Source organism: Taudactylus pleione, unplaced genomic scaffold, assembly GCF_031769625.1.
Source record: "Taudactylus pleione unplaced genomic scaffold, aTauple2 ptg000039l, whole genome shotgun sequence".
NCBI lineage: Eukaryota > Metazoa > Chordata > Amphibia > Anura > Myobatrachidae > Taudactylus > Taudactylus pleione.
This window is the reverse complement of record NW_028284441.1, coordinates 4,005,346-4,030,589: the sequence shown is the minus strand read 5'-3', so window position 1 is coordinate 4,030,589 and position 25,244 is coordinate 4,005,346. Positions and strand designations below refer to the sequence as shown.

Genomic DNA, 25,244 nt, shown 5'->3' with positions numbered 1-25,244 from the left:
CATTCCCCGGGATGCACGTCGTGACGGCTGAGGAAGTCCGCCTCCCAATTGAGGACTCCGGGGATGAAGACCGCCGAGATCGCTGGAATGTGACCCTCCGCCCAAGACAGGATACGAGACACCTCCGACATCGCTGCCTGACTGCGAGTTCCGCCTTGGTGATTGATATACGCCACCGTGGTGGCGTTGTCGGACTGCACCTGTACCGCCCTTCCGTGAAGAGCGGGGCCGGACGACTGCAGGGCCTTGTATACTGCCCGCAGTTCCAGGATGTTGATGGGGAGAAGTGCTTCTTCCGCTGACCAACGACCCTGAAGCGACAAAGAGCCGGTCACTGCCCCCCAACCCCGGAGACTGGCATCCGTCGTGAGCAGGACCCAGTCCGGGATCCAAAATGGGCGCCCCTCGACCAGATGAGCTGTCTGAAGCCACCAAGCCAAAGATAGCCGAACGTCCGGAGACAACACCAGCACCTGAGAGCGGATCCGGTGAGGTAACCCGTTCCATTCTGATAGAATCAGCCCCTGCAGGGGCCGGGAATGGAACTGGGCAAATTCCACCATGTCGAATGTCGACACCATGGACCCCAGAACTCTCATAGCCGAATGGACCGACAGGCGGCAACGGCTCAGGCAACTGCGTATCCGCAGCTGTAGTGAGGCGACCTTCTCCGGAGTCAGGAAGATCCTTTGCTGACGCGAATCCAGCAGGGCTCCCAAATGAACCATCCGCTGTGATGGAATCAGAGAGGACTTTTTCCAATTTATCAACCACCCGTGTGCTTGCAGGCAAGCGATCGTCAGGTGGAGATGTTGAAGCAGTACCTCCGGGGAGCTCGCCAGCAACAGGAGGTCGTCCAGGTACGGCAGCAGCCGTACATTCTGGTTCCGAAGATGTGCGGCCATGACCGCCATAATCTTCGTGAACACCCTCGGTGCCGTGGAGAGACCAAAGGGTAGCGCCCGGAACTGATAGTGGTGTTGAAGGATAGCGAACCTCAGATACCGCTGGTGTGAAGATGCTATCGGAACATGGAGGTAGGCGTCCTGGATGTCCAGGGACACCATGTAATCCCCCGGTTCCATCGCCAGAATGATGGAACGTAACGTTTCCATCCTGAACTTGGGAACTCTGAGGAATTTGTTCAGAGACTTCAAGTTGAGGATAGGGCGATGAGAACCATTGGGTTTCTGTACCAGAAACAGAGACGAATAATACCCCATCCCTCGTTGTGATAGAGGAACGGGAACAATGACCCCTGCTTTCAGCAAGGACTCTATAGCCTCCTGAACCTGTAACGCCTTGGTCTTGTCCTGAGAAGGACTTGTGCAGAAAAACTGGTGGGGTGGTCTGTGCCGAAAAGACAGGGCGTACCCCTGGGAGACCACTTCTCGAACCCAGGCATCCGTGGTGGTATCGTGCCAGCACTGGGCAAATAGAAGAAGTCGGCCTCCCACTCTGAGGTCCCCCAGAGGGAGGCCCGTCCCATCAGGCCGCAGGTTTATCTTCCTGCTTGGAAGAAGGGCGCCGAGCACTCCAGGCTTGCTTCTTGGGTTTAGAGGCCGTCTTACTCGCAGACTGTCTCGGGAAGGACTGACCTTTCGCCTTACCCTGAACCCGAAAGGAACGAAAAGCCGAACTCCGAACCTTAGCAGGCAGTGCCGCCGAAGGGAGGAAGGCCGACTTGGATTTAGCCAGGGTGTCCACTATTTTGTCCAAGTCCGGACCAAATAGTAATTCCCCATTGAAAGGTAAGGCCTCCAGACCTTTCTTTGAATCAGAGTCCGCTCTCCAGGACCGCAACCATAAGGATCGGCGGGCAGACACCGCTGCAGCCGATACCCGCGAGGTCAGCAGACTAGCATCTAAAGAAGCTTCTCCAATGTAAGAAGCGGCGTCCCTCATTTGTCCCAACAACGCCCGCTGGACATCCGGAGCGTCGTCCGGGAAGGTATCTTCCAATGCATTGGCCCACCCCTCAATGGCCTTGGCCACCCAGGAAATGGCCATGGACGGTCGGGCCACCGCCCCGGAGAGGGAGTAAATAGACTTTAAGCAAGTCTCAACTTTCCTGTCCGTGGGATCCTTCAGCGAGGATATCGACGGTAATGGTAAGGTGGCGCCCCGAGTTAAACGGGTGACATGGGAATCCACCGCCGGTGGAGTTTCCCATTTTTTACAATGTGCCTCAGGGAAGGGGTAATTAGAAGCCAACCGCTTCTGAGGAAGGAATCTCTTACTGGGCGCCTGCCAAGCTACCGCCATATGATCCGTCAACTGATCCGACAGGGGAAACACCGCAGAAGCCACCTTAGTTTTTTTGAAACTAGGAAACTTCGACCTAGGAACCGGTGCCTCATCCTCTATAAGAAGAATAGCTCGCACCGCCCTAACTAGTGCTCGCACATTAATGGACGACTTGGTATCCATTTCCTGGACCGAGGCGTCCGAGTCAGTGTCATCAGGGACCTCCCCATCATCTGAGGAACCCTCTGAGTCCGATACCTGAGCAGCCCGTGTCATGAGTGGGCGTTTAGAAATCCTAGAAGGCATGTCAGTCTGCAACATTGACTGAAAAGCCGAGGAAGCGGCCGCCAAATTATGCACGGAGTTGGAGAGCACATCCACCCATGGTGGAGGCGTCGCCATAGGGGCCTGAAAAGGTACCACAGGCTGCTGCGGCACAGGGGAAGCCTGTATATACATAGGCAACCCCGCATAGGGACCAACTGATTGAGACCCAGGAGGACTCCGCAATAACTGCGGGACACCCGGGGAATGGGGGATGGTCGGCTGGGGCACCGCCCTAGTAGGGAGAGCAGTCGGGACCGACAGACGGTCCGCAATAGACACCAGCACTTGAGAAAACATCGCCCACGGTGGTTCCTGCGCCAGAGAAGGTCTGGATGGGCCAGGAGCCACCTGGCATCGACTACACAGGCCATCCTGTGACAAATCCTCCCTATCTACTCCTGCAGAACAGCGTCCGCAGGAGGCCAACACTGGAGCCACTGAGCGCTCAACCTCCTCGTCTGACATGACAGAATATATTATATATCTGGCACCAGGGTAGAAGTAAAACGCACTCACCGGTGTGCTGAACAACAGACCACAATATGGCACTGAGTAGCACACAACTGTATGTGACGGACCTCACAAATACGTGATCTATATAAGTGAGGTCAGTAGAAACGCCCCTCCCCCACACACCTGCAGGGCTTGTAGGAGAAGTAAAGGGATAGGTATAAGCTGACAGTAAGCGGAAAATAAGCACAGACAGGCAGCACTAGCAAAAGTCACATACCATGCAGGAAGATATACTCACTGCACCTTTACACTACAATCAACCTGCCCAGATTCAGTGTCTGGGAGGGCTATAGTGCTGTGTACGCTGTCCTTAATCAGGGGAGAGGTACACAGGGGGACCGGTCCGCGTGCTCCCTGAGATCTGCGCTGCCACTGGGAAAATGGCCGCTGGAGACCTCAGAGGAGGAGTGGCCGAGGAATCTGCAGCTCAGCAACGCCAGACTGCGTGCTGAAAGGCGCGCTGAGCTGAGGGGAGGAGCCGCTAAACAGGGAAGGCTTCCTCCCCTGGCTGGCCATAACCCCAGGGATGCTGGCTTCCCGCTTGCCCCTTTATCCCTGGTGGTCTAGTGGTCCCACGGGTTATGGGGGGGCCCGCCGCCACTGCCAGCAGCCTCCGGTCTGTCCCCAGGACCGGAGGCTAAAGGACTGCATTTAAGGCATTTCCGCGCGCCACCGCTAGCCAGCGACGCGCGGCTTACCTGAATCCCCGGCGACTCCGGCAGCAGTCCTGGGAGGTAGACAGAGTCCGGCTAGTACGGACTCTGCCCTCCCGCCGCGATCCCCAGATCAGTACTGGCGTCGCGGCGCCAGTCGGGGATCAGAGCGGCAGCGTGGGCGTCTGTACAGACAGCCCTTCGCTGCCGTCTGTAGTAAAAATAGATTAAAACTAAATAAAATTTAACTTAAAATAAAAAGCTTCTGGGGGCTGCTCCTGCAGCCCCCCTGCGCGGTGACCGACTCCGGCCGGGCACCAGCTTACACTGAGGTGCCTGTGGCTCGGGGGCGGGGTATAGAGGAGGACCCAAGTGCATCCTGGGAGCTAAAAGCTTAACTGTGTGGTGCCCATGGATCCTGTTCCAGCTATAACCCCAAGGTCAACCCTGTGGACCCCCTATGGACTCTGAAGTAGAAAGTGATGTAACAGCAGTTTGGAAGAGATGAGAGTGTGACAGTGTGTATGAAGCCAGCCCCTCAGCCCAAGAACCTGCGTAATTTAAGAGTGTCCCAGTTCTATGGGAAAAACTTAATCCTGGTCAAGCTACATCACTATGCCAAATTTGGTGGAGCTAGGTAAAAAGCTGTCTGTGCATAAAGTACAAACACAAATAAATACATAAATATATTTGAGTGTTCCCGTTAGGCCGTTCTATAGCGGGGCACCGTGTTCTGCCCGATTTTAAAAGAGCAAAATGTGCCCTCCTTTTTTAGTGGCACCCTGCTAAAACAGCCTGCCCTGAGCCTGTCCCGCGGGTGGGGAAAATTGCGGTGAAAGATCAACGCCGGTTGAACAGACATGTGCACGGCATCTATTCACCGTGAGGGGAGAGCTTGGCGGAAGTCCAGCACCTTCTCAAGTGCTGGGCATGCCCCAAATGTGTGACAAATTGGAAGTGTGTCACAAGGCTACATCCCCTTTTCGGGAGAGATTCTCTGCTGGTTCCCTCAGTGCTCTGCCCCTGCATTCTAGCAGAACACACACACACACACACACACACACACACACACACACATATATATATCCTAGATTGTACAGTGTTCAGTCGTATTTATTTAATGTAACACCACACTGCAATTTAGGTTCTTTGCCCAATTGCCAAACAAAAGGATCAGAGGGAAATTTTAATATGTAGCCAAGACTGGTCTAAGCACAACCTTATCACACAATGGGGAGGAATTCAATTGTTGCGTTTGTCGCTCCCAAATAGACAGGGTTTACCCGCGTATAGCAGCTAAACCAGTCTAAAGTCCAGTGACTCTCGTGCCAGAACGGAGCAACCAGTAAATTGCTCTGTCGGGCGCCCATCACTTAAAATTGCAGATGCAAACAATTGAATTTCCCCTATGCATCTGTCTGAAGAATGCTTCCCTCCACCTCTGGCCATGCAGCTGGTCACTGAGAAGGTCGTAATCAGTTGACCTTATCAACTGGCTGTATTGATAGCGAATCTTAACCCACTCTCTGACTAAGCAGCATAGATAAATAAAGTTGAAAGCATGTGAAGAATAGTGGGCCTGATTCAGAGCCGTACGCTCTGACCAGAGCGCTCGCTCTGAATCAGGGCCCTCCTCCCTGAAAATGGAGCGGCCTCATGGACGCTCGCATAGCTGTGGGTTACCATCCCACAGCTATAGCGAGCGTCCATGATGATAGTCGCGATGGTCAAGACCATCGCGTCCATTGGGCTTGCGACAAGACCCTGCGGTAGGGTCTCGGTGACCGCAAGCCCTGGAGTGATTTTGGCTCTATCAGAGCCAAAATCACTCCCACTGACATCACTAGTGATGTCAGTGGGGCCGGACTCAGACGGTAGGCGTTCCCATGGGAACGCCTCTGTCTGGCAGCCACACCCCCCGCACGCCCACCAAATGGGGCTTGCTGTCACTCACCATCGACAGCACGCCCCCTTTGGTGCGAGACCCATAACGACGGCTTGGCCGTCGTTATTCGGGTCTCGCGCATGCGCACGATGGAGCTCCCTCCGTCATGCGCAATACGGCACCATCGACCCACTTGCGAGCGTCCTGCGCTCGCGAGCGGGTCTGAATGACCCCCAGAGTCCTTACATCAAGGATGGACAAAATCTGGTTACAATGGCACTGAATGATTTAAAACACTTTGGTAGGTAGTATACAGAAGGATGCCTGCTGAGGGTATCTATATCTGTCTTGTCCCAGACACAGGAATTGCATGGCAGAGGTGGAGACATTGTAGCTGGTTCATTCTGATTCATGGTCAGACTGTCACCATTCTTATTTATTGACAATATCACTTATATACAGTACAGAAAAAGTCTTGCCATCTCGAAACATGACAACAAAGAATGAGCAAGCATTCTGCCCTCCTCACTGTTAAGAGAACAAACTCAGAGGCAAAGGGTGGTAGATTTTTGTGACATTTTAATCCTGGCACATAACTCACTTTTTGAGCGCAGTCTTATATTGCCTTTAAGAAATTTATCTGTGAATCTCCTGTTGATGAGCCATAATAACGTCAAAACTGCCACATTTACACATAATTGTCACTCAGTGATCTGCATGAATTAGCAATCATAACAATATATGCTCAGCTTGTATTAACCAACTTAAAGCACTTATACTTAAAAAGAGTCCACATGCAATAACTTTGTATTGCAATGTTCCCAAAAATATGTTGCAAGAGCAGCCCACATCTACATGCCAATCTCAGGAAATAGACCATGATGTAAGTGAATCAGAGAGCAGGTATCTGAAACATGTCCCACTGGGTATTAATTGGGATTGGGAGGGGGGGGGGGGGGGGGGAGGATTTGTAAGCTTAGAAGTCAGAGACTTGTCACACTCTGCACATTCATTTGAGGAACTGCTGCACTGTGCAAATAGAATTTTCAAATCGACAGAGGTTTAATCCCATTCAAAAGGCAATAATGGATGGTGTGTACAGATACATCATATAGATGATGCATTAATCAGTGGCAGACACACCAAGCTGTGTAGACAGACATGCAAAGTAACAGGAAAAATTAAGTGTCCTGTTGAGTACTTATGGAAAAATAACAAGAGGTGATGGCACTGGTGTCCCACGTGTGTGATGATGTGGGGGTTTGCAGTTACAGACTAGCTCTCTCAATATAGGGCAGAGACTCCTCAAATCATGGTTCTGGTGTCCAATATGTGGAATACGGATGGGGTGTGCAGTCATACACTGGCTCTACCAAGTTTTGACAGACACTGGGAGTAAGTAGCTGAGACATTCCCCTGAAAGTATGGGGCTGGTGACACAAGCAGCGACGGCTTTAGTAGTAGGGACATACTTCTGACAGCATGGTACTGGTAACACAGAAAGGGACTGGGGGTAAGTAGCAGGGACATACCCTTGACGGAATGGTGCTGATGACACAGGTAGGCACATGAAGCAAGTAAAGCTGTGTCCTCATACACCTAGCCTCATTACCCCATGTGGCACGAGCAGACAGGACCCGTGCAACTTTGCTAGCACCAAAACTAAGGGGGGAATCCAATTAGCTGCGGCTAATTACCTCGCCCGGGCCTATCCAATAAACCCCGGAGCCGGCACTTATCAGGGATTTAGTTTTGCCTGAGGCAGGCGAAACCAAATCCCCGATAGGGTGTTTTTCTCCCGATTGACTTTTCACGGATCCTATGTATTTTATTAGAAAAACAGAACATTTCCAGCAGTAATAAACGGGATTTAATTGGATAGCACGATTAAAAAAAAAAAAAAAAAAAAAATCAGCTAAAAAAAACATTTTTTACGGGCGAAAATGTTTTTGGCTTAATTGGATACCCCCCTAAGAAGAACAATGAGACTGCACTGATTAATTTGATATGCGACACTCATTCTGTGTGCGATTGAATCAGTACAATGGAATTTGGAGCAGAAAAAAGCTGTGGCATCATAGTTCTAGACCAGTGTTGGCTAACCTTGACACTCCAGCTGTTATGGAACTACATAACCCAGCATGCACTGCTACAGTTTTGCTATTAGGGCATGCTAAAACTGTGGCAGAGCATGCTGGGATATATAGTTCCACAACAGCTGGAGTGTCAAGGTTAGCCAACACTGGCCCTCATTCAGAGCCGTACGCTCTGAGCAGAGCGCACGATCTGAATGAGGGCCGGGCTCCATTTTCATGGAGCGTCCTCCTGGACGCTCGTATAGCTGTGGGTCACCACCCACAGGCTATACGAGCGTGCTTTGTGATGGCCGCGATGGTCGAGACCATCGCGACCATCGAAATTGCGAGCCGGAGCCTGCGGTTGAGGTTTTCAACCGCAAGCTCCGGAGTGATTTTGGCTCTATCAGAGCCAAAATCACTCCCACTGACATCACTAGTGATGTCAGTGGGCTGGCTTCTGACGGGAGGCGTTCCCGTGGGAACGCCCCCGTCAGTGAGGCAGGCCCCCGGCACGCCCACCAAAGGGGGCGTGCTGTCAATCAACATTGACAGCACGCCCCCTTTGATCGGACACAACGAGCGAAGGACTTTCCTTCGCTCGTCGCGTCTGACGCATGCGCACGACGGAGCTCCCTCCGTCGTGCGCATGCTCAGTGCATAACATCGACCCACTTGCGAGCGGACAGCCGCTCGCGAGTGGGTCTGAATCAGGCCCACTGTTCTAGACTCACACTGCTATACAAGTGTAGCATATCAAATTAATCAATGCAGTCGCGTGGTGTTTATCAGTACACATACATTTTTGGGAGTAAAAGACACTGGGCGCTAGCAGAGTCACACAGGATGTGGAACACCAAGAGTGGCTATTTGGTGTGGCGGCAGCAATCATATATGAGGACACATCTGTAGCTGCGACATACCCCTGGCAGCATGGTGCTGGCGACACAGGTAAGGACAGGGGATAAATAGCTGTGACATACCCCTGACAGCATGGTGCTGGTGACACAGGTAGGGACTGGGGATAAATAGCTGTGACATACCCCTGACAACATGGTGCTGGTGACACAGGTAGGGACTGGGGATAAGTAGCTGTGACATACCCCTGACAACATGGTGCTGGTGACACAGGTAGGGACTGGGAATAAATACAGTGGCGTAACTACTGCCCCCGCAGCGGCTTGGAGGCGCTGGGTAGCTTGAGGGCGACGGGGGCAGTAGTAGTAACTACGGAGGGTGCAGGGGGTGCGGTCGCACCCCCTGCACCCTCAATCTGCCGGGCACCCCCTGAGTGTGTTACCAGCGGGCGCCCGGCTCCTAATCAAACCCCGGCGGCAGCCGGAGGACGGAGCTCCCTCCGTCTTCCGGGTCCCGCAGAGCACTATGGGAGTGACGTAATGACATCACTCCCATAGTGCCGAGGAGCGGACGCCGTGGTATGGACGGCAGCAGCACTGGAGCGGAGATAAAGGTAAGTGTTTGTGTTTTTTCTTTTGTGTGTGTGTTTGTTTGAGTGCGTGCGGAGGTGGGGGAGCAACTCCAGGCGGCTAACTACTAGATGGGGCACTACAGGGGGCTAACTACTAGAAGGGGCACTACAAGGGGCCCTGCATAATGGGCACTACTACAGGGGGCATTACTTTAATGGGCACTACTACAGGGGGCATTGCATAAGGGGCACTACTACAGGGGGCATTGCATAAGGGGCACTACTACAGGGGGCATTGCAAAAGGGGCACTACTACAGGGGGCATTGCAAAAGGGGCACTACTACAGGGGGCATTGCAAAAGGGGCACTACTACAGGGGGCATTGCAAAAGGGGCACTACTACAGGGGGCATTGCAAAAGGGGCACTACTACAGGGGGCATTGCAAAAGGGGCACTACTACAGGGGGCATTGCAAAAGGGGCACTACTACAGGGGGCATTGCAAAAGGGGCACTACTACAGGGGGCATTGCAAAAGGGGCACTACTACAGGGGGCATTGCAAAAGGGGCACTACTACAGGGGGCATTGCAAAAGGGGCACTACTACAGGGGGCATTGCAAAAGGGGCACTACTACAGGGGGCATTGCAAAAGGGGCACTACTACAGGGGGCATTGCAAAAGGGGCACTACTACAGGGGGCATTGCAAAAGGGGCACTACTACAGGGGGCATTGCAAAAGGGGCACTACTACAGGGGGCATTGCAAAAGGGGCACTACTACAGGGGGCATTGCAAAAGGGGCACTACTACAGGGGGCATTGCAAAAGGGGCACTACTACAGGGGGCATTGCAAAAGGGGCACTACTACAGGGGACATTGCAAAAGGGGCACTACTACAGGGGACATTGCATTTTGGGGCACTACTACAGGGGACATTGCATTTTGGGGCACTACTACAGGGGGCATTGCATTTTGGGGCACTACTACAGGGGCATTGCATTTTGGGGCACAAGTATAGGGGGCATTGCATTTTGGGGCACAACTACAGGGGGCACTAATTTGATACACAGTTTACAGGTTATAAACTATGTTCCCAATAATCTGGTTCTACACGGACATAAAAACTGTGCAACCTGTCTTGAGCTCAGGTGACGGACTGGCAGGAGCAGAAAGGAGGGTTGGTGAAGTAGATCTGTCAGGGTGGGATATAATGGGCATTACTGTTTGGCATAATGTGTATTTGGCATTACTGTGTGCACAATGTGCTATTAGGGGCATTACTGTGTTGCATAATGTGTTGTATGTGGCATAATCTGTTGTATGTGGCATAATGTGAAATAGGGGCATTACAGCATGGCATACATTTATTATAAGCGCTTTACTGTAGGTCATTATTAGGGATGTGCAGGCTCGGATAGGTTCGAGTTTGCACGCCGAGTTCGGATTTTTCCCTCCAAAAAAACGGAACTCAGAAAGAGGCAAAACGTCATCTTGCATGGACAAACAATCATTCTTGGACTGACTTTGGCATGGGGGAGCAAAATTTATAGTTACGCCACTGGATAAATAGCTGTGAAATACCCCTGACAGCATGGTGCTGGTGACACAGGTAGGGACTGGGGATAAATAGCTGTGACATACCCCTGACAGCATGGTGCTGGTGACACAGGTAGGGACTGGGGATAAGTAGCTGTGACATACCCGACAGCACGGTGCTGGTGACACAGGTAGGGACTGGGGATAAGTAGCTGTGATATACCCCTGACAGCATGGTGCTGGTGACACAGGTAGGGACTGGGGATAAGTAGCTGTGATATACCCCTGACAGCACGGTGCTGGTGACACAGGTAGGGACTGGGGATAAATAGCTGTGACATACCCCTGACAGCACGGTGCTGGTGACACAGGTAGGGACTGGGGATAAGTAGCTGTGACATACCCCTGACAGCATGGTGCTGGTGACACAGGTAGGGACTGGGGATAAGTAGCTGTGACATACCCCTGACAGCATGGTGCTGGTGACACAGGTAGGGACTGGGGATAAGTAGCTGTGACATACCCCTGACAGCATGGTGCTGGTGACACAGGTAGGGACTGGGGATAAGTAGCTGTGACATACCCCTGACAGCATGGTGCTGGTGACACAGGTAGGGACTGGGGATAAGTAGCTGTGACATACCCCTGACAGCATGGTGCTGGTGACACAGGTAGGGACTGGGGATAAGTAGCTGTGACATACCCCTGACAGCATGGTGCTGGTGACACAGGTAGGGACTGGGGATAAGTAGCTGTGACATACCCCTGACAGCATGGTGCTGGTGACACAGGTAGGGACTGGGGATAAGTAGCTGTGACATACCCCTGACAGCATGGTGCTGGTGACACAGGTAGGGACTGGGGATAAGTAGCTGTGATATACCCCTGACAGCATGGTGCTGGTGACACCGGTAGGGACTGGGGATAAGTAGCTGTGATATACCCCTGACAGCATGGTGCTGGTGACAGAAGGTACAGATACATAATGCAGGTCATGCTAATAACCAGAACTAAGTATCCAGACCCTTTCCCAACACCAGTCTCACACCTCTGACAGCCCATGCTGGGACTTACAGTGCCACCACCGGTCTCTGGCTACTCTAACCCGACCTGTGTCCTTGAAAGAGCCCCCGGTGTCCCCTGCCAGCCACAACTTACCGCTCTTGCTGCAGTCCAGTCGGTAGCACCTCCCCCCTGGTCACCGGGTAGTCCATGTCGTCCCGACAGCAGGGAGTCTGCCAAAAGAGAGAAATAAGAGTCAGAGCGGCTCAGCGGCCCACACCCCTCAGCCACCAGGCACCCAGCCCCCTATCCCGTCTGCCGCAAACTTCATACCGGACACCTCGCTGCTGCCTCACGGTCACGGTGCAAGTGAGATCTGGGTCAGGGGTGGAAAAAGTTATTACTCCGCCACTGAGCAAACTGTGTGTGTGCGTCCGGGGCGGGACGCTGAGGCGCGCTCCCGCGACCCTGTGTGCGCGTTCCCACAAACCCCGGAGCGCCGCCTGCTCGCACACAGGCCTAGCACAATGACGTCACCACACCCCGCTACAGCAGCGATAATAAACAATAACGAACAGGTTGTGTCCGGGCGCAGCGGGAGGGGGGCGGGGCGAACGCTCTACAGCATTGACCGATCACAAGGATCGCTCATTGGTCCGAGCTATGAAAAGGGGAGGAGACCAGTCGCAAGGCGCCTCGTCTATTGGCTGCCTATACCGCTCTCTCCAGCTGCCTGGAAACAGCTGACGCTGCATAGCACAGGCAGTGTATGAGAGCCGGGCTATAATTAGCTTATTGAGCATTGCCAGCAGCAGCTAAATGAATATAGGAAATGATCAAAGATTCAGGAATCCGCCTCATATTGTTTTATGTCCCTCTCTTCTATAATTTTTCTTATAGTAACTAATGTATGCTTGGCAGGCACAGCTGATGCTACTATTCCTCCCAATAGATCTGTTAAAAAGTAGTTTTGAAGTAATTTTTAATACTCGTTCTAAAAGTATTGCACAGATACATATTTATTAACAGCTATTTTATAGAGTGCACACATATTTTCAGCACTTCTATAACATCTTGTTGCGGATGAAAAGTCCCACGCCTCATATGTACATATACTAAAACTGCGGGTGATGAGGTGGAATAGTCATCCGCTTTTCGGAGAACTAAAAGACTAACCTAATGCTGCTCATCCACTAGGCAATTATACCTAGCGATGGAGCGATAACGACGGTCGTTAACGCTCCATCGCTTGGTAATCGCCCGCAAATCGGGCAGTAAAAGGTTAAAAACGACCAGCGATGCGTGCGCCCACTGGTCGTTTTTAACATCAATCATCGCCCGAACATGGCGGTCAACCTGACGACCGCGTCAGGTTGCTATGTTCGGGGATGATTGATCTGAATACACTGAACGTTCAGTGTATGCAGTTCACCCCGCGGGAGAGACAACGTCGTCATAATTGTGCCGTCGTCCCCCCGCATCGCCTAGTGGATGGGCAGCTTAAGACTAACCTTTATTACCGGTCCAGAATACCAGTTGGGACACTCCGGCAGCTGCCAGGTGTTCCACAGTCACTGCAATCATGCACTGCTCGTCCCTAGACACAACCTTCGGTCGCACCACCGAAACCCGGACCAGCCCCACGCTAGGTACAGACCGTCCATCCGAGCATGGCCCCCAACGTGAGCTACCAGGCATCTCTGCAAGCAGGGCAGGACTGGGACTAAAAATAGGCACTGGCATTTAAAGAACACACAGGCCCACCTCAGCGTCAGCATCTGGCTCCTGGCATAGTCTCCTCTCCTTACTATTCCTGACACCTCCTACTTCTTAGTCTATGCTCTTACAAATATAATTAATATTAGAACAACATAGAGGTGTACATCATTCCCTGTATTAAGCTCATCCTGTAGGAATTCAAACATATACCATAGTCATACATGTGGTATTTGGTTGGTTTCTGTTAGGTAAAGCTGGCACTTTATTGGAGTAGGTCACATGCAAAGAAAAGGAAAGGCGTTTTTCATTTGACTAAGCCCTGGCTTAGCAGTTGTAGAGGATTAGATAGTGGGCCTGATTCACCAAGGAAGGCAGTTGCTAATACGCATGCAATTGGCTAATTGTTGTGTACTGCGCATACATATGTATCACAGTGCGCAAACCAGCCACTGCGATCGGGACTGCGATCACAGTGACTACGCAGACCCATCGTGGAGTGATTGATAGGAAGTGCCTTTTGTGGATGGCAATGGGCCGAACGCAGACGTGCCAGGGCATTTGAACGCCGTTGCAGGGGCATGCATAAATTATTCACTGCGATGCCCTACGCAGCCTGAGGCCTGAGACCGTGCACGGAAGTTAGCAATTTCTGAGTAAGGTCAGAGCTTGTGTAAGTGTGCATGAGGCTGCGATGGTACTGTGTAAGGTAAAGTTGGGGTACATACAGTCAGGTGCATAAATATTGGGACACTGACAGAATTTTCATATTTTGGCCTCTGTTCACCTTAAAAAGTGGGAGGCACATATAGAAACCGTTGTAATTCCTACACCGTTCACCTGATTTGGATGTAATTACCCTCAAATTAAATCTGAAAGTCTGCAGTTAAAGCACATCTTGTTTGTTTCATTTCAAAACCATTGTGGTGGTGACTAGAGGCCAAAATATGAAAATTATGTAAATGTCCCAATATTTATGCACCTGACTGTATGTAGTGCAACGGCAGGATTGCGATCACTCCAATGAATTAGCATACTATCGCAGTGGAACTGCATGCAGAATCGCTATTGCATTAGCAGTTGCTTTCCGTAGTGAATTAGGCCCAGTGTTCACTGTAGGAATGTTTTAGGGCAGGGGTGCTGAACACAGAGGAGGTCACATCTGTGCACACCAAAGCAGAGTCCTTACTACACATTTTGGTGCCCTGTGTACATAGAGGGCATTGGTGCCCTCTCCATACCTCAAGCAGGTGTGTGTTGAAAAAAGGGTGTGGTCTCACTGGGAAGGGCATGACCATACAATAGTACCCCCAGTTCAAATTATGCCACACAGTAGTGCCCATTAAATATGCAATTTACTACACTACAAATATTATATATGTTGACATACAGTTGATAGTGAAAATAAATCATCAATCAAACTTAAACAAATAAAGGTTTGGTTGATTTGATCCTTTCAGTCTCAGAGGCTCTAAATTGTGAAATCTTCAGTACAATTTTAATTATTCTGAAATAAACTGTGAAATAACAATATTATGGGACATGTTTATTAATTATCAAGTTTGGACCTGATAATTATAATTTGTTATCACAGCAATAAGAAATTACTTTCACCCGAATGTATTAAGAATCAAATGCAGGATAGGAACCCACCCCTGCAATGTGTTACATTTGAAGCGATCACTAATGTAATCACTTTCCTTCGGGACCCCTCTACGCTACTGCACATACATGGTCTGCTGTCCACGCATGTGCGAACGCCCATTCCCGAGTAGGGATCCTACAGATCCCTCTCCCTATAACTATTGAAAAATGTGGCTTATTGGCTACAATGGCTAACACCATCTGGAGATGGCATTAGCTACCTGGGCCAAACTCCAGAATGCGAAGCTAACTAAGAAGCCTCCCATAGAAACCACATTGGCTGATATGAAGATTGGCGTGACCACAAAGGCGCGACTATCACTACCGGGCAGAATAATGAGAGAGGTGACCGCACACCATGATCTTTACAAGGCAGTCGACCATATTCAAAATCTGCTGTGGTACTCCCACAAACATCCGGGTGGTATTTAATATATAAAATATATGTATGTGTATGTGTAAAAATGCAAAAAACCCGTCATTTAGAATAAAAAAGCCAATATCTTGCTGCCTGTGCCTTCCTAAGGTATTGTGCCCTCCATATTCACCACAAAAAGAGGTGGCACTCAGAGACTGTAAGATTAGTGAAAATTCAGTGCTTTACTGGACATCTACGTTTCGGGTACGGAGTCCCCTTCATCCTGCGCTCCCTCTTGCATCTACAATACAATTTATACTTTAGTGCATACTTACCGACTTTACTAAACTGCTCCCCGGGAGATGACCGGGGAGCAGACACTTGTGACGGCTTAGGGGGGCAGGGCCGTCTTACTACGTCATTAGGGACTAAATGATGCGTTTTCTTGTAATTTAGTTCCTCCCCCTCCATACGGAGCCGCGAGTCACGGCAATTATGCCGTGATTCCGATTCCCGGCAATTATTTCCCCATCCTGCCCACTTCACTAGGAAGTGGGTGGGATGCAGGAGGTGTGCAGGGCCGGATTAACAATGGGGTGGGTGGAGCTGCAGCTCCAGGCTTCCCCATGAAAATAGGCCCACAGGACCCACTGCAGTGCAGGCTGTGTTGACAGGAAAAAAAACTTTTTTTCTTGTCACCACCAGTCTGAAGCCTTGTCCATTCTATTGGCTGCCGGAATCATCGCCCAGTGTACCTTCTCCGCCCGAAGCCCTGCCTACCTTTGGGCTTGCTCGAAGCTCCTCCTCTGGGTCGTATGAGGTAACTTACCTGATTTGTTTTCCTCTGTCACAGCGGCGGCTCCTCCAGTCCTCCTGCATTCCACTCTAGGATCTCCAGCAGTAGTAGCTGCAGGGCAGTCTCAGCGTGGGTCTCTCACTCACGTTCCTCCACAGGCAAACATTGTAACGTCATTTACGTGACGTTCGTGGCATTGCCGACAGCAAGTGGTGCCAGTGGGGAAAAAGGGAGCCCCTGGAGATGGAGCAGGTGCAATCGGGGTAGGAGTGAGTGTTTGTGGCAAATGCATACGCAGGGCCTGACGTCCTGGGTGACCACCCTAGTCATATGACTGGCAGCTGGGAGACATGCAGAGGATTCCCCCCCCCGGCTGCTTAGTTTGTTACAATGTCTTCAAGGACAGCCGCACTGATTATCTTTGTTACACAAACTGAGTGGCCCTGGAGTATCCTCTGCATGTCTCCTGGGAGCCAAACGTGTATGCAGCGTCGGACTGGGTCATGAAGGGCCCACCGGGAGAATGAAGTGATAGTGGCCAATATTTAGGGGTGTGACCAGCCTCTAAAGAGGGTGTGGCCAGCCTCCACAGAGGTTTGGCTAACCATTAGAAAGTACATGGACTGGGCTCCTTAAAAATGTATATATAGTGAATACTGCTAGTGCATGAATGATAATGTACCAGATTAATAACAGCAATGCATTGTACAAAATACACCATTGTCCTGTGCAGTATAATGTAACATATGTATAATGTTTAGTTCAAGTGCACAGTCTTGAACCTGATCTCTAGAGGAGGGGATGGGCCCACAGGCAATGGGGCCCACCGGGGGATTCTCCTGTACCCCTGTGGGCCAGTCCAACCCTGCGTGGAGCATAAGGCAACTGGCAGCCCCATAACACTAAAATTGTACCGGCTGGGGGGGCAGAAGGCAGCCCGCCCCTGGGTAGTATACAGTTTATGGGAAAAAATATACATTACTGAGCCCCCTCTTTATACGAGATATAGTTAGCAGACCGCCGGACGGTATGCCGCCGGTCTGATCCCGACGCTGAAAGTCCGACAGGGGATTTAAGATAGGTGTTGAAATACTGACTCCTATCTTAATTCCGACGCTGAAATACAGATAGACGCCAGCCCGAGCCAGGTAAGTTCGGGGCATCTTAGCTGTTAGTCGCGGGGGTGGGCAAGGGTTAGGTTTAAGTACCATAGCGGGGTTAGCGTTAGGTTTGTTTGGGGGGAGGTTAGGGATATGGCACCCCAAGGGGGGTTAGGGTTAGGCACTAAGGGTGGAGGTTTAGGTTTAGGCACTAACTGGGAGGGTTAGGGTGCAGAGTGCGAGGGTTAGGCTACAAGAAGAGAGGATTAGGGTGAGAAGGACGAGGGTAAGTATACTTACCCAACCCCTGTCGGGATACCAACCATCGGGATGCCGCTGTCGGTATTTTGACAAGAGGCATCCCGACAGCCGGCATTACATACAGATTTCGTTTATATCATCCTCATTTTGGTCAGAAAAGCGTATTCAAAGCGGTGGCCCGTAAATGTATGCTACAGATGTGGACCCATGCAGACCATCCGTTTATTTATTCTGGACTTAACTATTTTTTACTTTCCAAATGGACAGGCTAGAGACTACCCTGCATAAGGAGACTAAAATGGCTTCTTTTTTACAGCTGTGTGAGGGTTTTACAGACTCCTTTACTTTGATCCTAAAACACCAAATACATTTGTGCTTCCATAATACTTCTTGGTATAAAACACGGATTTTATTGGATGATCCGCCCATTTCTTTGCCTGGTACAGGCTGAGGTGGAATCTGCATTTTTTTTTGTCTCCTGTCATTTCCTGGTGATTTATTTTTGTTTAGGGGGTGCGCCTGCTATGTTGGAAATATTTTTCTGTTATTGCACTATATTATTTATACATCCATACCCTTAATGGGTCTTTGTTTTATTTGTTATATATTTTGTTTTATGACATATGATGTGTAATGTATTATTGCTCTAATGAATAAAAAAAGAAAAGAAAAGTGTATTCAAATGTATTCATTTCTTAGGGGCAAATATAAAAAAAATGTGGGGACATCCCCCAAAAGCACCATTTATTATTAAGAATTCCCAGAATGCATGTATGGGGATGGGAGCAGGAGCGTGTTAAGACTCAGTGTGGGCCCCCTCCTCTCTCCGGCGGTGCCACGGCGGCCGCGGGTACAGTAGATTCTGGCTAGGCGAATCTATTGCACAGGCGCCGGTCTCAGAAAAATGGGCATTTTCCCAGTGATTTTTGCTGCTCTGCCGAGCAGCACTCTGGAGACAACAGACAGGTAAGTGTAAAGACTACAATGTGTGCAGGGTGTGGGCCCCCCTGGATCCAGGGGCCCGTGTGCACTGCACAACCTGCACCTATTATAGATACGCTCCTGGATGGGGGACAGTAGAAGATATCAGAAATATCTGCTGCTGTCCCCCATTTTCGATAGTAAAAGCAGCTGCTTTAGGCTGCTCAATGGTCAAATTTACACTCTGTATCTTGGCCCCTCGGAAACCTTTTTAGCATTTGGGCTATATTCCACAAAAACAGGCTGTGGGCTAACCAAGGGATGAGAATAGCCTGCATGGTAAATACAGACGATACTTAATTTATTATTGCCGCGATTGGTGGCAATAAATAATTATCAGGACGGATTCCCGATAATTGATAAATATGCACCATAATATGTTGTCCTCCTTATTTCCCCAGATCACCTCAGACTATCCCCTCATGTTTGTTTGTTTCTGTCGGATTCTTTTGTCCCCTTTTCACTTTGTGTTACTTTCTGTTACGTGGCATATGTACATGTCTCTTTCTCTCCTTACCAGGCTTGGGTTCTCTTTATCACCCTTGTATCTAGAAAGTATAGATTACATTGAAAAATATATATTTATACACCTCCATTCATTAAAAAATAATTTATTTAATGATGCTAATCTAATAGAAGAGGTCAGTGTCGGACTGGGACATTAAGGGCCCACAGGGGAATGCAATGGCAGAGGCCAGATGAAGGGGCGTGACCAGCCAATGGGTAGGTGTGGCCATCATTATGAGGGGTGTGGCCATTCCACACTATTATAATATCAATAATTGTGGTGCTGCCTTAAAATAGTGATATGTGCCCCCATTCTTTAAAATATTAATTTGGGCCCCCTTCTATTAACATAGTAATACACTAGCAATAATCTGTGGCCATTTTTTTTTTATTAAAATAGCCATAATCTGTGCAGTTTTTAAATGTAAAGTGTCACCAACCATATAATAATAAATGTAAAGTCCCCTTAAGTATATTTATCTATAATCTTTGCCACTTTTTTATTTTATTTCTATATTGCCACTTTTACTATAATCATAATAACAATGTCCCCCCATATTTTCTGTAGTGTAGTGACATCCACCTCCCATCAGAACCCCTTACCTTTGCAAAGTCCGGAGTCCCACCCCTGCACGCTGCAGCATGCACACTCCTCAGAACTGTTTTGCTGTCTTCAGTCACTAAAGTACGCGTTCGGCTATTTGAATTAGGGGTGTGCACCGGCCACTTTCGTGTTTTGTGTTTTGGTTTGGATCTGGATCTTTATTCGTGTTTTGGATCTGGATTGGTTTTTCCAAAACCACCCTTACGTGTTTTGGGTTCTGGGTTTTGTGTTTTGGATCTGTATTTTTTTTTTAAAAAGCATAAAAACAGCTAAAATCACAGAATGTGTTGGTTTTTCTGCTCCTATGCTATTATTAACCTCAATAACCTTAATTTCCATTAATTTCCAGTCTATTCTGAACACCTCACACCTCACAATAGTGTTTTTATGTCCAAAAGGTTGCACCGAGGTAGCTGGATGACTATGCTAAGCGACACGAGTGGGCGGCACAAACACGTGACCCATCTAGGAGTGATACTGCAGTGGCAGACAGGATGGCAGTTTGAAAAACTAGGCCCCAAACTGTACATAATGCAAAGAAAAAAAAGAGGTGCAAGATGGAATTGTCCTTGGGCCCTCCCAGCCACCCTTATGTTGTATAAACAGGACATTCACACTTTAACAAAGCAATCATTTCAGCGCCAGGGTCTGCCACACGACTGTGGCTGAAATGATTGGTTCGTTTGGGCCCCCACAAAACAAGCTGGCAATTAATCTGTCCCTGCACAAACTGGCTCTACGGAGGCAAGATGTCGTCCTCATCCTCATCCACCGATTCCTCACCCTCTTCAGTGTTGTGTACATCCTCATCCTCACAGAGTATTAACTCGTCCCCACTGGAATCCACCACCACAGGTCCCTCTGTACGTTCTGGAGGCTGGTCTCCCTGGAAGAGTTGATAATTAATTTTTATGAACATCATCTTCTCCACATTTTGTGGAAGCAACCTCCTACGCCTTTCGCTGACAAGGCTCCCGGCTGCACTAAACACTCTTTCGGAGTACACACTGGAGGGGGGCAACTCAGGTAAAATAGAGCCAGTTTGTACAGGGGCCTCCAAATTGCCTCTTTTTCCTGCCAGTACAGGTATGGACTGTCTGACATGCCTACTTGGATGCTATCACCGATGTAATCCTCCACCATTCTGTCAAGGGTGACAGTATCATATGTAGTGACAGTAGACATGTCAGAAATTGTTGCCAGGTCCTTCAGTCCGGACCAGATGTCCAAACTTGGTCCTGCCTGCCCTGCATCACTGCCAGCGGGTTGCTTAGGATAGCTAAGTTTTTTCCTGGCAGCCCCAGTTGAGGGAGAAAATGAAGAAGGAGCTGTTGACGTGTCACGTTCCGCTTCAGCTGACAGTGTGTTCACCAGCAGGTCTTTGCACCTCTGCAGGCTTGTGTCGGCCGGAAAGAGAGACACCACATAGGCTTTAAACCTAGGATCAAGCACGGTGGCCAAAATGTAGTGGTCTGATTTCAACAGATTGACCACCCTGGAATCCTGGCAAAGCGAATGAAGGGCTTCATCCACAAGTCCCACATGCCGAGCAGAATCGCTCCGTCTTAGCTCCTCCTTCACTTTCTCCAGCTGCTTCTGCAAAAGCCTGATGAGGGGAATGACCTGACTCAAGCTGGCAGTGTCTGAACTGACTTCACGTGTGGCAAGTTCGAAGGGCTGGAGAACCTTGCACAACACGGAAATCATTCTCCACTGTGCTTGAGTCAGGTGCATACCCCCTCCTTTGCCTATGTCATAGGTGGATGTATAGGCTTGAATGGCCTTTTGCTGCTCCACCATCCTCTGAAGCATATAGAGGGTTGAGTTCCACCGCGTCACAACCTCTTGCTTCAGGTGATGGCGGGGCAGGTTCAAGAGTGTTTGCTGGCGCTCCAGTCTTCGGCACGCAGTCGCTGAATGGCGAAAGTGGCCAGAAATTTTTCGGGCCACCCAAAGCGTCTCCTGCACGCCCCTGTCGCTTTTCAGAAAATTCTGCACCACCAAGTTTATTGTGTGAGCAAAACATGTGAGCAAAACATGGGACGTGCTGGAATTTGCCCAGATGTAATGCCCGCACAATATTGGTGGCATTGTCAGATATCACAAATCCCCAGGAGAGTCTAAGTGGGGTAAGCCACTGGGCGATGATTTCCCTCAGTTTCTCTAAGAGTTTCTCTTACTGAAACCGGTGATACACAGCGTAGCCTGCCTTGGAACGAGCTGGCGTTTCTGAGATGCTGCTACTGGTGACGCTGCTGCTGTTGCTGCGTAAGGTGATACATCTACCCAGTGGGCTGTCACAGTCATATAGTCCTTAGTCTGCCCTGTTCCACTTGTCCACATGTCCGTGGTTAAGTGGACATTGGGTACAACGGCATTTTTCAGGACACTGAGGACACTTTTTCTGATGTTTCTGTACAGTCTCGGTATCGCCTGCCTAGTGAAGTGGAATCTAGACGGGATTTGAAACCGGGGACACACTACCTCCATCAATTGTCTAAATCCCACTGCACTAATGGCGGATACCGGACGCACGTCTAACACCAACATAGCAGTCAAGGCCTCAGTTATACGTTTTGCTTCAGGATGACTGCTGTCGTACTTCATCCTCCTCGCTAAGGACTGTTGGAGGGTCAATTGTTTAGTAAAAGTAGTGGTGTTCCTACTTCCTCTCTGGGATGATGAACGACTCCCAGCAGCAGCAACAGCAGCAGCGGCAGCAGGAGGCGTAGCAATGCAGGATCCTCCGGAGGAATCCCGGATAGGAGAGTCAGTCATGCCAGTGACATGACCTGCAGGACTACTTCCGATCCTGACTAAGGAGGAAATTGATGAGGAGGGAGTTGACGGTGTGGTTTGCAGGCGCTTGGATACAACAGGACAACGGGATTTAGGTGTCCCTGGACTGCTTACGGTCTTAGCCAAAGTTTCTGAACTTGACAGTAACTTTTTATGAACGCGCTGCAGGTGCCGTATAAGGGAGGATGTTCCTAGGTGGTTAACGTCCCTAACCCTACTTATTCCACCTTTACATATGGTACATACGGCAAGACAGTTGTTGTCCGGATTTGGATAGAAATATTGCCAGACCAAAGAGGTGGAATGTTTGGTCTTCTGCCCAGGCATGACCGTGATGGGCTTTTTCATCCCACGGACACCAACTGTCTCCCCCGGAGCCTGATTTAAACAAACCACATCACCATCAGAATCCTCCTCGCCAACTTCCTCCTCAGCGCCAGCTACACCAGTATCCTCATCCTGTTGTACTTCAACAGTGACATCTTCAATTTGCATATCAGCAAGTGGACTGTGGGTGCTCCTTTCAGCACTTGCAGGGGGCGTGCAAATGGTGGAAAGAGCCACCTCTTCCCGTCCAGTGCTGGGAAGGTCAGGCATCGCAACCACCACCACACTTGGACTCTCCTTGGGGATTTGTGATATCTTCTTAGACCGCACAGTTCTTCGCTGTGCTTTTGCCAGCTTAACTCTTTTGATTTTTTTAGTGGGAGGAGGGCTTCCATCGTCATGTGAAGCTGAACCACTAGTCATGAACATAGGGAAAGCCCTTAGCCATTCCTTGCCACTCCGTGTCGTAAATGGCATATTGGCAAGTTTACGTTTCTCTTCAGATGATTTAAATGTTTTTTTCAAGGTCATTTTCCTGAACGTTGTCATTTGGGATTGTATGTGCCCTCTACTATGACATTGGGCATCGGCCTTGGCAGACGACGTTGATGGCATGTTATCGTCTATGTCATGACTAGTGGCAGCAGCTTCAGCACTAGGAGGAAGTGGTTCTTGATCTTTCCCTATTTTATTTTTATCGGAGAAAGTTTGGTCCTCCATTTATGTTATATTGATATATACGTGCGGCTAAGGCGCACACAAACACAGAAAATAATTTTTTATTTTTGTTGGAGACTAGTGCACTTTGTGGGTTACACCACCCTTTAAGAAATGAGCCAGCCGGCCCTTTACTTATGGGACACAGGCGCACGCTTGGCGCTGCTCCTTTGTTGATGCACGTGCAGCCACAGTGCACACAATTCACAAACACAGAAATTTTTTTTTTATTTTGTTTGGACTGCCCTTTGGGGGTTACAGCACCCTTTAGCGGTCAATCCAGCCGGCCCTTTATTTATAGGACACAGGCGCACGCTTGGCACTACCTTGTTGATGCACGTGCGGCTACTGCGCACACAATTCACAAACACAGAAAATATTTTTTTATTTTGTTTGGAGTGTACTTTGGGGGTTACAGCACCCTTTAGCGATCAATCCAGCCAGCCCTTTATTTATGGGACACAGGCACACGCTTGGCACTACTTTGTTGATGCACGTGCGGCTACTGCGCACACAATTCACAAACACAGAAAATATTTTTTTATTTTGTTTGGAGTGTACTTTGGGGGTTACAGCACCCTTTAACGGACAATCCAGCCGGCCCTTTACTTATGACACAGGCGCACGCTTGGCACTACTTTGTTGATGCACGTGCGGCTACTGCGCACACAATTCACAAACACAGAAAATATATTTTTTTTTGTTTTAGTGTACTTTGGGGGTTACAGCACCCTTTAGCGGTCAATCCAGCCGGCCCTTTATTTATGGGACACAGGCGCACGCTTGGCACTACTTTGTTGATGCACGTGCGGCTACTGCGCACACAATTCACAAACACAGAAAATATTTTTTTATTTTTGTTTGGAGTGTACTTTGGGGGTTACAGCACCCTTTAACGGACAAGCCAGCCGGCCCTTTACTTATGACACAGGCGCACGCTTAGCACTACTTTGTTGATGCACGTGCGGCTACTGCGCACACAATTCACAAACACAGAAAATATTTTTTTATTTTGTTTGGAGTGTACTTTGGGGGTTACAGCACCCTTTAGCGGTCAATCCAGCCGGCCCTTTATTTATGGGACACAGGCGCACGCTTGGCACTACTTTGTTGATGCACGTGCGGCTACTGCGCACACAATTCACAAACACAGAAAATATTTTTTTATTTTGTTTGGAGTGTACTTTGGGGGTTAGAGCACCCTTTAACGGACAAGCCAGCCGGCCCTTTACTTATGACACAGGCACACGCTTGGCACTACTTTGTTGATGCACGTGCGGCTACTGCGCACACAATTCACAAACACAGAAAATATTATTTTATTTTGTTTGGAGTGTACTTTGGGGGTTACAGCACCCTTTAACGGACAAGCCAGCCGGCCCTTTACTTATGACACAGGCGCACGCTTGGCACTACTTTGTTGATGCACGTGCAGCTACTGCGCACACAATTCACAAACACAGAAAATATTTTTTTATTTTGTTTGGAGTGTACTTTGGGGGTTACAGCACCCTTTAGCGGTCAATCCAGCCGGCCCTTTATTTATGGGACACAGGCGCATGCTTGGCACTACTTTGTTGATGCACGTGCGGCTACTGCGCACACAATTCACAAACACAGAAAATATTTTTTTATTTTATTTGGAGTGCCCTTTGGGGGTTACAGCACCCTTTAACGGACAAGCCAGCCGGCCTTTTACTTATGGGACACAGGCGCACGCTTGGCGCTGCTCCTTTGTTGATGCACGTGCAGCCACAGTGCACACAAT

The 25,244-nt window shown here is 49.5% G+C and overlaps 1 protein-coding gene across 4 annotated transcripts in view; it reads right to left on the bottom strand.

The window, feature by feature from the left end:
- KLHL13 (kelch like family member 13) overlaps nt 1-12,196 on the bottom strand; it is a 111,327-nt gene extending 99,131 nt beyond the window's left edge. For 2 of the 4 annotated variants that reach the window (XM_088452974.1, XM_088452980.1), the window contains exon 1: nt 11,823-11,899. Coding sequence is in view for 1 of the 4 variants with exons in the window: in XM_088452993.1 (XP_088309119.1) it covers nt 11,823-11,878 (56 nt within the window). In the remaining 3 variants the exon portion in view is untranslated. Of the gene's footprint in view, nt 1-11,822; nt 11,900-11,999 lie in introns of those variants that run through there. The other 2 variants (XM_088452993.1, XM_088452988.1) reach the window with 2 other exon arrangements.
- Between the last annotated feature and the right edge of the window lie 13,048 nt (nt 12,197-25,244).